The 15,915-nt window shown below is 30.7% G+C and overlaps 1 protein-coding gene across 3 annotated transcripts in view; it reads left to right on the top strand.

Annotated features, from left to right (window-relative positions):
- Positions 1-15,218, top strand: part of Lst8 (MTOR associated protein, LST8) — a 31,217-nt gene extending 15,999 nt beyond the window's left edge. Inside the window, exons 7-9 of one of the 3 annotated variants that reach the window (XM_035369523.2) lie at positions 2,953-3,080; positions 6,700-6,911; positions 11,671-15,218. In XM_035369523.2, the coding sequence (XP_035225414.1) occupies positions 2,953-3,080; positions 6,700-6,911; positions 11,671-11,783 (453 nt within the window). In that variant the 3' untranslated portion in view covers positions 11,784-15,218. Of the gene's footprint in view, positions 1-2,952; positions 3,081-6,699; positions 6,912-10,762; positions 11,634-11,658 lie in introns of those variants that run through there. The other 2 variants (XM_035369521.2, XM_035369524.2) reach the window with 2 other exon arrangements.
- The last annotated feature ends 697 nt before the right edge of the window (positions 15,219-15,915 follow it).

The raw sequence follows: 15,915 nt of genomic DNA, 5'->3' as shown, positions 1-15,915 counted from the left end.
TTTACAATGTCCTCATACCAAGAAAGTGCAATACAATTATAGAAATGTTCAAAAATAATAGACTGATTGGAGTCGCACAAATTACAGTTTGGGGAATCCACCCCTCCAATTCTGTAGAGATGGTCTCGCAAACTGTCATGTCCGGTCAGATGTCTAAATAGAGCTACTGCTGTTTTCTTGGAAACTGGGAATGAAAATTGTCTCTTCCCCAACTGTTCCTCCAACTGTTATCCATAGCACGCTGAATCATATCCTGCTTAAGACTCAGGTTAACAAACAATTTAGTCATATGAAATGAAAGCGGTCGATTAATGCATTATGAAAGTTACTTTCTTAGCCAAAGTATCAGCGTTTTCATTTCCCATAATTACACAGTGGGCTGGAATCCATTGGAAAGAAATTCTGCGTGCCATTGTCTTAAGCAAAGACCTACAGTCTAAGATTCTTTGGGAACTATTTTGATTATTCAGAAGAGCTTGAAGTGCACTTTTGGAATCTGACAATATGACTGCTTTTACAAAAGAGTGGCTACAAATTGAGTTGTTGAAAAGACACAGCAGTAGCTTCAATTTCACCATCAAAGGCAGTAGTAAGTAGAAACTGAAAAGCTTGATATGAATACCTGCTCCAGCACCATGTGTTCTCTCTAACATAACATAGAGCCATCAGTGTAGATATGCAACCACTCATTTTGAGGATAGCGAACCCCAGTAGTTTCCATTGCAATAGATCTTAATTGTGAATCACTCATTTCGTTTTTAACAACTCTTTGAATAAGATCAAGATTTATGTCAACTAATAATAAACAATTCATTCAATTTAAGATTTTGCTGCCCAAACACATGTTGAGTGACTATAATGTAACTTTACAGTTTTGTTTCATTCATTTTAAGAAATAAAGTTTATTTTTAAAATGTATATTTAGTGATTCTTTAATTCTTTTTTAAAATAAAGTTTATTTTTAAAATGTATATTTAGTGATTCTTTAATTCTTTTTTCCTAAAAACTGAACTAAAATTGCAATTAAAGCATTAATGAACAATGATTTTCAGTGTTTAATCAATCAGTGGTAGTTTCAGCTAAATCAGTTCATTTAATGACTCCCTTCCTTACAAAAATGTTATGCTTTGATTATGTTCATAATTGCTTCATTTCTAAATAATTTTATTCCCTACTTTCTGTGTTAAATATTCTGTGTTGAATATCAGCACATTGCACAGAATGCAAATATCAGCATTCTTTCTAATATCTTAGAAATTACCAAGATTAAATACATTTCATACACCATACTTTATTTTATACTTTTATATTTCATTTAAAAATTAATATTAATTGCTAAAATTTTAGATGAATTACTTCAAATCATGTATTCATAAACTGACATCATGATAAATGGCAGCTTAACTTGAAAAACTATGATAAGATTATCTAGAACTTCTTATCCTAAGAGTAATGGATTCTGTCGCCCAGGCAGTATAGTGGTAGGGGAGCCTACTACGGAACTGAAAGGCCCAGATTTGAATCCCGAAGAAGACATGGACGCTTGTAAATGTATAGTGTCACTGTAGCATGGTGGCACTCTAAATATGTGGCTAGCCTCTCGTGTGGAGAAGGGTGGGAGACCCCCAGGTCCCCCCTCCTCAGAGTGCTCTCCCTCAAAATTGGGGGTGGAAAATAGAAGTCCAACCTCTCTTTGGAGTAGGCTCTGGCAACCATTGTTCCATGTAATATGGACAAAACAACAACAACAATGAATTTTGTTTTGAGTTGTTTTTAGCATATCTAATTTTAACTTATAATGTGAAATATTTTAGGAGCTTCTGTATTAACTCGTACCTGCCAAAATGTTACCAGTAACTTATTTTGGTGATGAAATACATTTTCAACATTTAGCAGATTGATGAAACTTTTTTTTTTTTTTTTTTTTTTAATTTCCAGCAGAAATTCATCAGCAATCATGTTCAAAATCACATCACGCTTTTAATTTCTGCAGTCTCTGCCTCAGTATGAGCTCTGCTAAGAAAGTGACTTCTCCTGAACCATTTCTGAATTTTTATTCTAACAACTTTTTCGGTTTGTATTGCATACCATTTCATTGCATGAGAATTGGGTAACTGATGATTTTTTTAGCAAAATAACATATCTGAAAATATTAAATTGCTTCTGCTTCATTTCTCTGCAAGCTTAGTAAATGCATGATGTAAAATGTAGGTAAAAATTAATAAGAGATGAGCAAATGTTATTCTAAAACAAACTTTTTGCTGGGAAAGTATTGCTCCTTCCGCTTAAAAAAGGTGCAATACAGATATCTGTTTACTCTAATTATTCGAAAATTAACATTAATATTAAAAAAAGAAAACAAAAAGAACTCACTCTCTATTTTCTTTTTCTCAGAAAAAGAAAAAAAAAAAAAACTTTAACATGGAAAGAAATAAAAACTCATCTTTCTCAAAAAATCAGGAACAACTTCCTGGGTTCCTAAATGCTTCCACAAATCAAGAGTCAATGGTAATTTTGGCAACATATAACTAGGATTTGCAAATACAACAAGTATCATATTTTAATTTATGTTATCCTGATTTGAAATATTTAGCTGTATTTAATTTTTGAGTAAATAGGTGGTGTAAAAAGAAAATTGATCATTTCAAAATCCATATTAAGACAGGTAAATTATAAATAAAAGCACATACGAGTATAAGCTTAATCTTGAAAATCATTTGTTTAGTGGACATCAAAATTCTTCCCATGTATATATGCATTTGGCAACTTTAATGGTCTTGGAGTAACTATTTGTCTGAATGCAACAATGAATTTTTGGTAGACATAATAATAGTTTGGTGAATATGTTACTTGTTTGTGAAAAAAATGTAAATGCTTTGGCAATAAATATTGAATAAATTTTGTAGTTCTCTGTGTATGTGCTTCTAACATAAATACATTTAATTATTTTAGGGTAACTGCTATCTGTTTACTCTGAGATTTGGGGGATGTGAAAGCTCACATTCGGAACCAGTACGAAGTTCGTATTTTGTACCACATAAAACTTATGGGTTAAAATGCAAATTTAGTCCTGATTCTACGTAAGTTTCCATTACAACTTATTAATTTTCAAGTTTATAAAATAATTAAATAACTATAATTAATATGGACATTTTAAATGACTATGAAATAATTATTTAATATTAATGTAGTCTTGTAAAAAATATCTGCTTATTAGAATTTTTATTACTTTTCTGTTAACTAGGTACTAATCACCAAATGTGGTAGCCTGTTTATATCACATTATGAATAACTGTTCTATGATAATATATCTGTAATGTTTAATCATTCACTGCCTTGATTGCTCACATTAAACATGATTTATATTATATTCATTACATATAAAATATTTATTCATTTCATGAAGCTTTATATAGCATTAGTGTTGTTGTCTTCTGGTTAGATTTTGTGCCTATATTTATGTTTGGTGCTAAGTCGTGCTCTGCTAATAGTACTGAATATTTCTACAGAATGGGCAGAAATTAACTCTCTATTGAACATTGTTTATAACTTTTTAATACTTAGCCAATTTTCATGAAACAAAAAGCATTTTGTTCCTTACAATGTAAGAATTATTATGCATTTCTAAAATTCCATATAAGCACCAACATTATTCACTAGTTTTTGTAAACAGTTGGGAATGTTTGTAACAGACTTCTTCAAATATTTGGTGAATTCACTCCTCCAGTGCATCAAGAGTTTTTGGTTTAGTGTGATAAACTTCCTCTTTCTCCCAAACCCTGAGGAAGAAGTCAGAGGGCATTAGGTCAGGACTCCTTGCAGGCCATTCCAGGGGCCACAACATCCCAACCAACAGCCTAGAAAATGGGAGTCAAGCGTTTCGTAGACAGGACATGCGAAATGAGGTTCTTCCTCATCTTGCATAAAGATTAAGTCATTATAATTGTTCCAAGTTTATATGATACTCTGAATATAATCTTCAAGCATAGCAGGGTACCATTCTGCATTCGCTGTACTCTGAATAACGTATAGAACCACAACTTTTGTGGTGGTTATGCCATACACATCATGGCCTTTGGGCAATGTTGACTTTTTTTAACAACCATCCTCAGATCCTTCTTCCACCCAATAATAACAGTTGTGCCAACTAACAAACTCTCCAGCATGGAACACAGCTTCTTCTGACCAAAGGATATTACCAGACCTGTCTTCATACCAAAGAGGTATAATCTTCCCATACTCCAAGTGATTACCAAGGTCTTACTGTGATAATCCCTTGCAGTAATGTGGTTTCCATAAATAAAAAATCAACTCATCTTTCAGAATAGTTTGGATTGTGTGATGAGTTAAACCACTTTCAGGAGATGCCTGGCTTTATGATAACTCTGAGCGAACATCTTCTGAACCATTTTTGCATTTTTGGTACTCTTCTGTTATTGGAAGTGGATTGAGAAATGTGTATATGTACTATGCATGTATATATGGATGTGCATATATGTGTGCATGTATGCATACACATACATTGTAGGGGCTTACTCCACTCACTTTAATGGAGAACTGAAAGCCATTCATGTGGCTCTCCAACAATTATCATTGAGACAGAGCTCATTCAGGAGGGCAGTTTTACTGTCTGATTCGACTTCAGCAATACAGGCCATCTCCTCTTACCAAGAGTGTAAGAACATATGCATTCAACAGTGTCAGGAAGTCATAAAAGAACTTTCCCACAAGATTCTTTTCAATGGGTACCTTCACATTGCAGTATTTATGGGAATGAGATGGCTGATATGCTTGTGAAAAAGGGGGCTACGTTTCTCCAAAGCAAAAACTAGTGCAAGCCTCTTCTGTTAAGCTTCTGACATCGCTAACATATCAAAAGACTTTCAGAGATTTTGCCACTCAGGCTTGTGAGGGCAAGCTTTGGAGTGTTGCTCTCTCAACAAACCCAGCTTTTGTTCCTGACCATCTGCGAACAGTTGTAGTTGCATCTTTTAGACTATTGATGGGACATAACTGTCTACAGAATCATTTATTTCGTATTGGACTAGCTGATTCACCATTGTGTGTTTTATATAATAGTGGATGGCCAATGACGGTGGAACATTTAGACGAGAGTGAAGCACTGACAAATTTTTCTTGTAGATATTTCAGCACTATTAGCAAGCAAGGAGTTTAATGGCTTAATGGCCAATGTAACTGGCACTTGACAAATAAAAATAAAAACATACATGCATAGACATATACATGCATTCAGACATACATTCATATATACAAACATTATTGAATCTGGCCCCGATAAAAGAACAATACAACATTTTCCTCAGTTCTGGATGTTGAGGGGAAGCTGCTTCTCCTAGTATCTTCTACAGAATCTGTGTTCTTTATGGTCTTTGCATCTACCATTGCATCCTTTTACACTTCCACCATTTTTGTACTTGTACAATAGACTGTCATGCTTCGCACGGAGGTGCAAACGGAGCTCGCTCATACAAAGTTACATATTACAGCATAGTCTGCCACTGGTACCTGCCATGGAATAAATAAAATGTAATGTAATAAATTCCTAATTGTAAGGAACAAAATGCTTTTTGTTTCATGAAAATGAGTATTAAAAAATTTACAATTTTCATTGGGGAGTTAATTCCCACCCACCGTGTATATATAAGAGAACTTTTAACAAATGTTTTTCTGAAGTTTGTGGGTCAGCTTATATATGAGTTGAAATGATTTACAAATAACTCAATCACAAAAAATAATATTATAAGTTAAGTAACTGAAAAAAAAATTTTTTTTTATTTTGTTTACTTTTAAAATATATTGGTCAAATTTCTTAATAGTGATACCTGACTCAGAGTTTTGTAGTAATTCTCAAAGGTCTCTCTCTCCCTGCTAGAGGCAAGTCCATGCGAATAACATTATTCTCCACTTGATCATTAACATCACCCATTTCTTAGATAATACATCTTCAAATCCATTCATTACATTGCTAAGCAAAAGTGACAACTTAGTTTAAAATTTGCAAAATATGTTGTCCTTTATTTTTCCTAGCATTTTGCACTATATAGTAGAATTGAATAGTACTCATAAAAGGTGAGAGTGCAAAGGAGAAATTGAAAAATCTTTGTTATTGCTTGAGATGGTTACCACAAATGAGAGCTAAAGTAAAATTAACTAAAAGTGTTGAATAATGTAAATTGTACTTATCTTCAAGTTATCAGTATGTCTATTTAAGTTGGATAATTGATTATTTGCAATTTCAGTGCTACAACAAATAGCTGGATTTAGAGAATGATTTTAAATTTGGCTTATTTCCTAATCTGTATGAGAGAAAGAAATATACAATTAAACATTTATATCAAAAATTAAAATAAGTAAATTATGAATAATAATTTTTCAATTTTGGCTGAATTTTTTTCAGTAAAATATTTTTCTTTAAGCTATCTTAATTGCTGTTGGATCAGCTTATAGTTAGATATATATGGTAGTTTACACAGTAAATATGCTGGTCATTAAAATAAAAATTTTAAAAAGTAAAAAAAAAAAAAAAAAAAAGAATTTTAATAATTTTATATGATTATCAAATATTTATTTTCTTTCTTCCTTGCCCCTGTGTTCTCCTTTTTAAGCTGCCTAAAATGTAGAAACATTTAATATTACGGTGTCTTTTATTAAAGCAAAATTAAAATTTACTTCCTACAGGTTGTTAGTCACAACATCCGCAGACTGTTCTGCAAAAATATGGCGCACTACAGATTTAAATTTACAACAAGCACCTTCATCTCCAGAAAATGTAGGAACAGGAGGCATTGAAAAGAAAACTCCAGAAGCCCCTATGGTGGAATTGAAAGCTAATGAACAACGATGGGTATGGGATGTGGCTTTCAGTGCTGATTCAAGTCATGTATTTACAGGTAAGCACAATCATGTTTAATTTGCAAACTTATTAATTAATTATTAAAAAATTATTAGATTTGCATAATAATCTAATAGAAACTGAAATTTATGTTACATCAGAATTAAAAATACATTTTATTATGAAAACAAAATAAATAAAATCTCACTTTATCAGAGATATAAGACATGCTTCCATAGAAATGTAGAGACATATGTTCATATAATGTGATCATATTTGTCGAATATTATAGCTTTAAACAGAAAAAAAAAGTGTCCTTAAAAAAGGTTAGTGCAGTTTAACTAATTTAATCAAGCATAACAGAAATTTACAAAAGCACCTTTCTACATGATTTTAAAAGGACTAAAAATCTAAAAATTCATTTTTAGAGAATTGCCTCTAGTTATACAAAATTTCATTTACAAATTGTTCATATTCATGGTTTGTATGAAAATTACACAATTAATGTTGTACTCTTAATTTTAACAAGTGGAGCTCCTTCCTTTTTTAGTAGTAGTAGGGAATTTCCCATAAATTTCATCATCATCTTCAGAAAGTTACTCATCTTTTATGCCTAGATCTGTTCAATAAAGTAATTGTACTCCAACTTGAATGTTTTCATCAGTATCCACGTCAAATTTCTTACAAATCATGCTAGTTGGAGACCATTGTCTTAAACTTCCTGTGTTTCATCATTTATTTAGTCCTCTGACTGTTGTTAGATTTTGCATATCCTACAAAAGTTTAAGAAATTGGTAATCAAAGGCTGTCATGATTAAAACATTTCTTTATTGTGTTTTCTGAGATATGGTTCCCAGGTACATATTCAGCAAATGCAGCAACACATCAGGGAGATTAGTTGTCTTTTCACCTATTTAACTATTTGCATTCATTTATTTTCATTTATATTTGGGAAGTAACATAAGAAAAATAAATATTGGGTTGTTCGGAAAGTAATTTAGTTTTTTAAGACAGCCAACAGAGGGCTTTATTGTATTTTTTCACAGCCGACTTCACACTTAAGTCGCATAATCATTGTATATTTTGACAGCTGATGTAGCAAGGCTTGTTTGTGAAAACATTCGATTGATTCTGCGCAGTAGTTTTTGGTTGGTGCCCTCTCAAATATGGAAAGGGAAAAGCAGCATTTTCAGCATATTATTATTTTTTTAATATCGAGAAGGGTAAAATGCTGTTCAAGCAAGAAAAAAAATTATCCGGTATGTATGGAGAAGATATATTGTCAGAACACCAGTGCCAAAAACCTGGTTTTCAAAATTTCGATCCAACAATTTTGATCTTGAAGATGCATCACATTCTGGAAGGTGAGTGTAGGTTCATAAAATTATGTTACATAAGGCAGCGACACTAAAACCTGAGGGATGCAACTGGACTCATTATTATTAATCGCCTTCCCTAATATAGATTTCATCATGAAAACTCCTATTAGGACAACAGAAACGAAATTTTATGAGATAGGTGTAACAGAAAGGTAGAGTAGATAGGGTGATTAGCTATGCAAGGAAAGATTCACACTAATATTCCTGTCAAAATTTCTTAGAGAATGTGTATTTGAGATAGACATCTTAATCGAACTTCTACTAATGATGGGTATTTTCCAATATATTATAAGAGATTTAATGTAAAATATTGTTCATGCTTTTGTTGTAAATTGGATGTCAGTTTACTAATGTAATTTTAAAACCCAATGAGCTTCAAAGGGTATGGAAGAACAGTCACTAATGATCCTGTAAAAATTTCTTATAGAACATGTATTTGAGGTAGATATTTTAATCGGACTTTTACTAATGATGGGTATTTTCCAATAGAGATGTAATATAAAATACTATTGTTTATGTTTTTGCCGTAAACTGGATGTCAATTTACTAATGTAATTTTTAAACCCACTGAGCTTCGAAGGGTATGGAAGAACTATCACTAATGATCCTGTAAAAATTTAATGTGGACTAAATAGAAGTATAATTAAATATCCTTAATGTTATGCATTATTTGAAGAACAAACAATGCTACTGTTTGTACATAATGAATTTAACTTTTTTCTAGATTTCCAGTTTTTCCCTCTTATGCAATTTTTACATACTATGACATATCTTTCTGTTTAAATCTGTTTGGCATTGCACCAACCATTTTCAGATTTGAAGTTACCAGCACAAATCTTCCATTCAATTTTCAGGATGTCTTTTGATATACCATATAAAAAATATTACATTAATTCCTGGTAACCTTTGATGGCAGGCCCAGTTATATACATATGGAAATTACAGCTAAAAATCTGAAACAAAAGCAAGTGTTCAGTTGAAGTCTCTATAATACAGCATTTTGAAGTAATGAAGGTTTGAAATGTATTCTGCAGGTATCTGGGGAACTATGATTGTTGACAATCAGATTGAATTCTTTATTTGAATTTGAAAATGTTTGCAATAGAATTTTACAGTGCTTTGCATGAAGTTTATTAGTAATTCAATAAATCATAGTACAATTTTCCACTGAAATACCTGCTTTTGTGAAAAATGTTTCAAGATGTGCAATATGATTGAAGAAAGACCAAAAATAATGATAGAAAAAGGTAGTGTAATACTACTTGTAATGGATTAGAAAGGAAGATGATCGAGCAGTGTGTGAAAAAGTATCTCAAGCTACAATGATGTCACTAGTATCAGTATATTGTATTTTGAGAAAAGCTTGAGCCATCTAAGTTGCTTGCCACTTGAAACAATTTTATTAAAATGAAGATTTGTTAATAAAGGTAAATGATTTTTCTCCCGAATAATCTGACGAAAAGCAATCCTTACAAAAAATAGCAAAACACTCGGTCGCAATTATTGAGAAGCAAGGGGAATAGATGAATTGCAAGGAGATACTGCCTGAAATAAAATAACATCTGAGGAAAAACAATTGAAATGCATTATTTTCTAACTATTGTTCGCATTTTTCTTTAGAACTGTTCCAATGGTCATTGACTAGTTTAAAAATAACAGTGTCATTACAATTCTCACAAATCAAATTATTTCCTATTTTAATTGCTACTATGATCATAAGTGCATAAGGAACAACTTAAAATAGTTAAATTATTACACGCATAAATTAATTTAAAAATTTTATTACTAACTGTTAAAGATGCATGTCATTGCATGATTTTTTTAACTGCAAATATTTCAAAAATGAAATGACTGTTTGTTACAGGAGAGTCACACTTAAGGGGTCAAAAAGCCTCAAGCAGTTTTCGAGCCACACGTGACTCACAAGCTGCAATTTGGCCATGCTTGTTACACAGAATTAAATTAGCTTATAGTGTAGAAAATTATGTGCTTCATATCCTTTGTAGTGATGTATTTTATGGTGTGTAATACTTGTGACAATGATGTTAGATTACTATGCTGGACTGTAATCTGCCACACCATATGCTTGTATGGGCATGGTTGATGAGGGTTTATGCACTTTGTTAAAATTATTTGAAAGTATAAATGATGACTTTTCCTTCACCTATCTACAATTAGAAAAAGGGTTGCTATAAATTAAGAAGTTCGCCAAGTGAAATATTCTTGATGCAAACTGAAAAAAAAAGTGGCAAGATTAATTTTTGAATTTCTCCATGAATTTCGCACCAAATTTTACAAAATTTAATATTTCGGCATAATTTGAGTCATAGAATCGAAATATGGAAAAAAATTGGCATGTCATTTCACTAAAAAACCGATTTTGTGTCAAACTACCTCTATTAGAATGATGCTATTTATAAATTTAATATATATCCTAAGTCGCGCTTTCGAGACATGAAAAACGCAGTTTGACTTTCATCAATCGACCCAGTAGAGCAGGAGATATAAAACTGTCCTTTTTTTTTTTCAGTGTACATTAGTGACTGCCAATGAATTGATGCATTGCTTGAGTCTACTTCATTCTGAATGCACACCTGTATGCATGTAGTTCCAAGATTCTTATATCCAGTGCAGAAATAATATTTATTGAAACCAAGCCACTTAAATTCAGAAATTTTTGCAGTGTTTTCAGAAGAAAAGGTTGTCTATTTTTAACAATTATAATCTATGCCAGCTGATTTTTCATACTTTTCTAAGTTTCAAAAGATATTTTGAAATGATGAAAGCATTCAATCAGTGGAGATGCTTCATTGCTTTTAATGTCATGGTGACTGCATAATAAATATAGTTAATAAAGTGCTTATTATGGAATACAGAATATGACATAAAGTGTCAAAATAAATTTTGCTTTTGATGTAATATAAACCTTGTAAATTTACTTTTGTGATCTACTTATGTTTCCTATGGTAGATTTATTTTTTATTGTAGCTGCCAAATACAAAAATATATGAATCCTTTCATGAGATTTTCCACGTATTTGCTTTTCTGTGTTCAAATTATAAACTCATAACTGCTTTTAATGTTTTAATAAACAATTAAAAGAGTTACTCTATTTTTATTTCTAATGACATTTGTACTTTGTGCAATTTAGTAATTTGAGTCACAATTTGATTACATAATGCACGTCAAGCTAATGCCTTTACTTTTAAGCAAATTAAAATCAATTTATGTTTATTGATGGCTGAAGTTATTCTTCACATATATTTTAGTAATGTTTTAATGGTAGATGTTAGAATCATGTCTTGTAAATATATAATTTGTGGTTTAATTACACCATACAGTATTTAAAATTAAATGCTTTATTTAAGCCCTGGTTAGGATACATAAGGAAATTTTCACATGAAAACAATTTTTTTTATGTTTAAGTGCTTTCCACAGCTTCTTCAGATCATCTAGCAAGACTTTGGAATATTGCTACTGGTGAAGTAAGAAGAGAATACAGTGGGCATTCTAAAGCATTGACTGCATTGGCATTTAAAGATGGAGCATAAAATAAATTCAAGATGAATGTTTGTACAAAACAATCTGTAATTATATGCTGTTGTTAATTACAAATGAAACATAATTCTCAAAAATCAGAATAATTTATTTTTATATTCTCTACTTTAAAACTTCCTCTTCAAAATTAAGCATTTGTAAATGTAAAATGTTTATTATGTTAAACTAATGTCAGTACAATGTGTATGATGCTTTAGTACAGTAATTATAAAACAATAAATTTAATATTTAAAATCTTCATTTTATTGTAACATATGTTTTTATACTTTAACAAAAGTTTTTTTAAAGTGTACAGAGACGTTTATGAAGTATTCAAAATATTTTTCTTTCTGTGTATCTAGAAATACACATCCTTTGCCGTTCTAAAAACGCTTTATCCATATTTCTAGTTATTTAGATGACTTTTATAATTTCATGAAATTAAATCCATCCATATTGTAATAAACACAAATAATAAAAATAACCTAAATGAAAATATGTTTTCCTGTAAAAATGTCATGGTTCCTTAATTTTATAAAAGTTCTTTTAATCTTAGTTTAAGAAACCAAAAGTTAATTTTTATAAAATAATTTATAAGAATTGGATGGTTACATTTATACTCTATTACTGCTTGACTATCATTCATAAAATAGATACAGTCTAACTCAAAAGTAATATCTAATGTCCATGTGATTTCCACATTTTTCTCCTCTAGTCAGATTGGTATTTTTAAAGCCAAATTCCAAAAGTTTGATTGTCTCTATTTACTTGGCCCCAGAAAACTCATACAACGTTTTATATATTGCTTGTAATTATTTCAAGTAAGTATTCATGCAAGGGTGTTCCCCTTGTAAATATAAGCTTATTTACCTCAAAAATTTTACAAGGCATCCATCTTAATTCAGATGTCTTTTATATACTTTGCCATAATCATTTAACCAACCTAGAAATTGAGCTATTCACATGATGATAGTATAAAAAATATATATTTAATTTTGTTTGTTAGTACTGATGAAAATGGCAATTCATGATATATTAAGTGTATTGTAAAAGCTATGATAAGGCAACTATCTTAATTCAGATGTGTCTTGTGTAGTTTGCTATAATCATTTAACCAACCTAGATCTTCGGCACAGAATATTAAAAAACATCTGTTTGGATTTAAACCAAAATTTTATTTTGGCAATCCTAATGAAAATGGTAGTCCATAATATATTTTTATGACTCATAATGCATTTTAAGCACTATGACAAAGAGTATAATTCATTCAAATATAAAAATCTATGTAAACTTTACACAACATGATGAAACTATGATTATGTCAATCATATACTTTACCATAAAATTGTACAAAACGTTTTTTAAGTTTAATAAAAATTATTCATGTTTACAGTTTCCTGAAGAGTCTAGTAAGTGCATGTATAAGTATCAAATAAAACCTCTCTTTTTAACTTCATCAGTTAAGAATTAATAAATTTGGAATATGATTAGGACAGCTAAAATGTTTTAATAATTCATAAATAGAGTACTTTAAAAATGTGCACATAACAATTATCCATTAACATTTTAAATAAAACAATTATATCTATGGTTTGAAATGACTGAATTATCTATACAGTACAAAGTCTTTAATTCGGATGTCCATAATCTATAATCCGGATCTCAAAGCTACAAACTTTCTGTGCATGTGTAGCATTTATGCATGTGCATATGCATTTACGCATGTGCATAATACCTTTATGCATCTGCATAATACGTTTATGCATGTGCGTTTAATGTACAACGGACGGAATAAGCTAAGGCTAAAATTATCTAATTATCTATTTCAGTTAATGTTGCAGATTGTGTTGTTTCATAATCTTCTAATTGGATCCGGCTTATTATTTTTTGCAGACTGTTAGAGCAATTTTATAAAAAGTAAGCTTCAACTTTTGATTATGCCAAAAAGAGTTTCCGATTCTGGAGCTGCCAAAGGGTCTACAAAGTGAAAGCATGTTTCGATGTCCATCAAACAAAAAGTGGAATTGCTGCAGAAAATGGATAAAGGCATGAAGAAAGTGACAGAGAGGTTAGTGAAAATGAAAAAGTTTCGATTGACAAGTTAGTCGGTATTCTCGGCACAACAATTACAGGACTTGAACAGCGAAACTTTGTAACTGAACAAGAAATTATGTCTGTTTATAGAATTAAAGAGAAAGTATTAGCACATAAAACGAAGCAACTTAATATGTGTTTACATTAAAAGAAATGTTTAATAAAGTAAAAAAATAAATATTAAGCTTTTTTTTTTTTTTTTTTTTTTTTTTTTTGTAAATTTTGATACCCTTTAGGTCATAACTGCTCTTTATTTCATAAATTACGGTTTCATATTTTTAATTTTATAATTTCTGCATGCCATCTTACCAGATTTAAATTCATGATCTATAATCCGGAATCGCCGAAGTCCTGACAAGTCCGGATTAAAGGCTTTGTACTGTATTATATTATCTGCTATAAAGCATGCACCTCATTTGCAAAAAAACAGTTTGTCAAGTTCTTTAACCCCATACAATGTTGATTTTTCTCAGGTTTGTAAATAAATATAGGATCACGCAATAATTCAGATTCTTTCTCTAATATACTGCTTTTTTTTTTTCCCTGTTTATTACAGCCACCTAACAACTTTACTGATCGCTGGCAGTTCAACAGCATACGCATGTCCAACCGGCCACTCAGCCGCAGTTTCTCCCTGTTTTGAATAACTGTCAGGACAATCTAATAAATCGTCTAAATAAAACTCTGCAGTAACATTTTTTTCACTCATCGTGGACGATAAATTTTTTAAGAACGGCGTAGAAATGTGGAAGTTTATGAAGCAACGCACTTAACGCAAGTGAGGAATTTACCTCAATACTAGTAATAAAATACAAATGATATAGCAAATGGCAAATGTTTATTGCCATGTCTACCAATTTATAGGCCTTTTTTTAGGTAGCCTAAAGTAGGCATTGGCGATATAAAGCCAATTAATAGGCGATCGGTTGGTAAAGTGCTAATAGACATTCCTCTCTTCAGAAAAATATGCAAAGAGGATTAATTTTTGTAAAACTTAAAAATCAAAACTAGTTTACTAACTTAATATTTTCTGTTAATGTGGCAAAGCCAACAAGCCTCTTCTTCCTTCATTGAGGCTTCTGGCAGTGCTTTAGCTGGCAGTGCTTCTTGTATTTTTTATCATAATGTGCCAATATTTTGTCTTTATTTTTTTAAATTATCATTTCTAAATGCTTTGTATTTTTCATGTGAAAAAATTTTCAGATGAAATTGTGTGTAAATTTGTATGAAAAAAGAGTAAATAATTATATCGTGTTTGTTAAACATCTGTTATTGAACTTACATATTTATGGCTATTAGCTGTCAAATTAATAATGGTATTAATTTAATAAAACATGATTCTCTTTTAAGCATTATTCCTGTTTGCACCTTCATTTGTAATGCTAGTATACACCTCATTTGCAAAAACACTTTGTCAAGTTCTTTTAGACAGGGATGGACAAACATTTTCGGTCGGGAGCCAAAAATCGAAAAAAAATTTGGCAGGCCAAGATAAATTTTTATAAAACTTTAAAAACAATATACAGTACAAAGTCCATAATCTAGACATCCATTATCCGGAATGATCTATAATCCGGACCTCAAAGCCACAAACTTATGCATGCATGTTTAATGCACACATGCGCGTAAAGCTAGTAAACAAAAAATTATGTCTGTTTATAGAAGAGATAATTAAAGAGAAAGTATTAGCACAAAAAACGAAGCAACTTAAACAACTTATATTGATAATAAAGTAAACAAATAAATATTAAGCTTTTTTTTTTTTTTTTTTTTTTTTTTTTTTTTTGTAAATTTTGATACCCTTTAGATCATAATTGCTCTTTATTTCATATTTTTAATTGTATAATTTCTCCATGCCATCTTACCAGATTTAAATTGATGATCTATAATCCGGAAAAAAAACCCTAATCCGGAATCGTCGAAGTCCCGATGAGTCTGGATTACGGACTTTGTACTGTACAAGTATTACAATTGAACTATGTTAATGAGCTAAATGAAACTGCGATTTCATTTTTAAAAGTTCCTTATATTGAGGTTCGAAGTGAGATGTAC

Source organism: Stegodyphus dumicola, chromosome 3 (assembly GCF_044657685.1).
Source record: "Stegodyphus dumicola isolate Sdum_Otavi_A_Nest chromosome 3, ASM4465768v1".
NCBI classification, from domain to species: domain Eukaryota; kingdom Metazoa; phylum Arthropoda; class Arachnida; order Araneae; family Eresidae; genus Stegodyphus; species Stegodyphus dumicola.
Note: the sequence above shows the minus strand (reverse complement) of the source record. Positions and strands in the feature narration are given on the sequence as shown.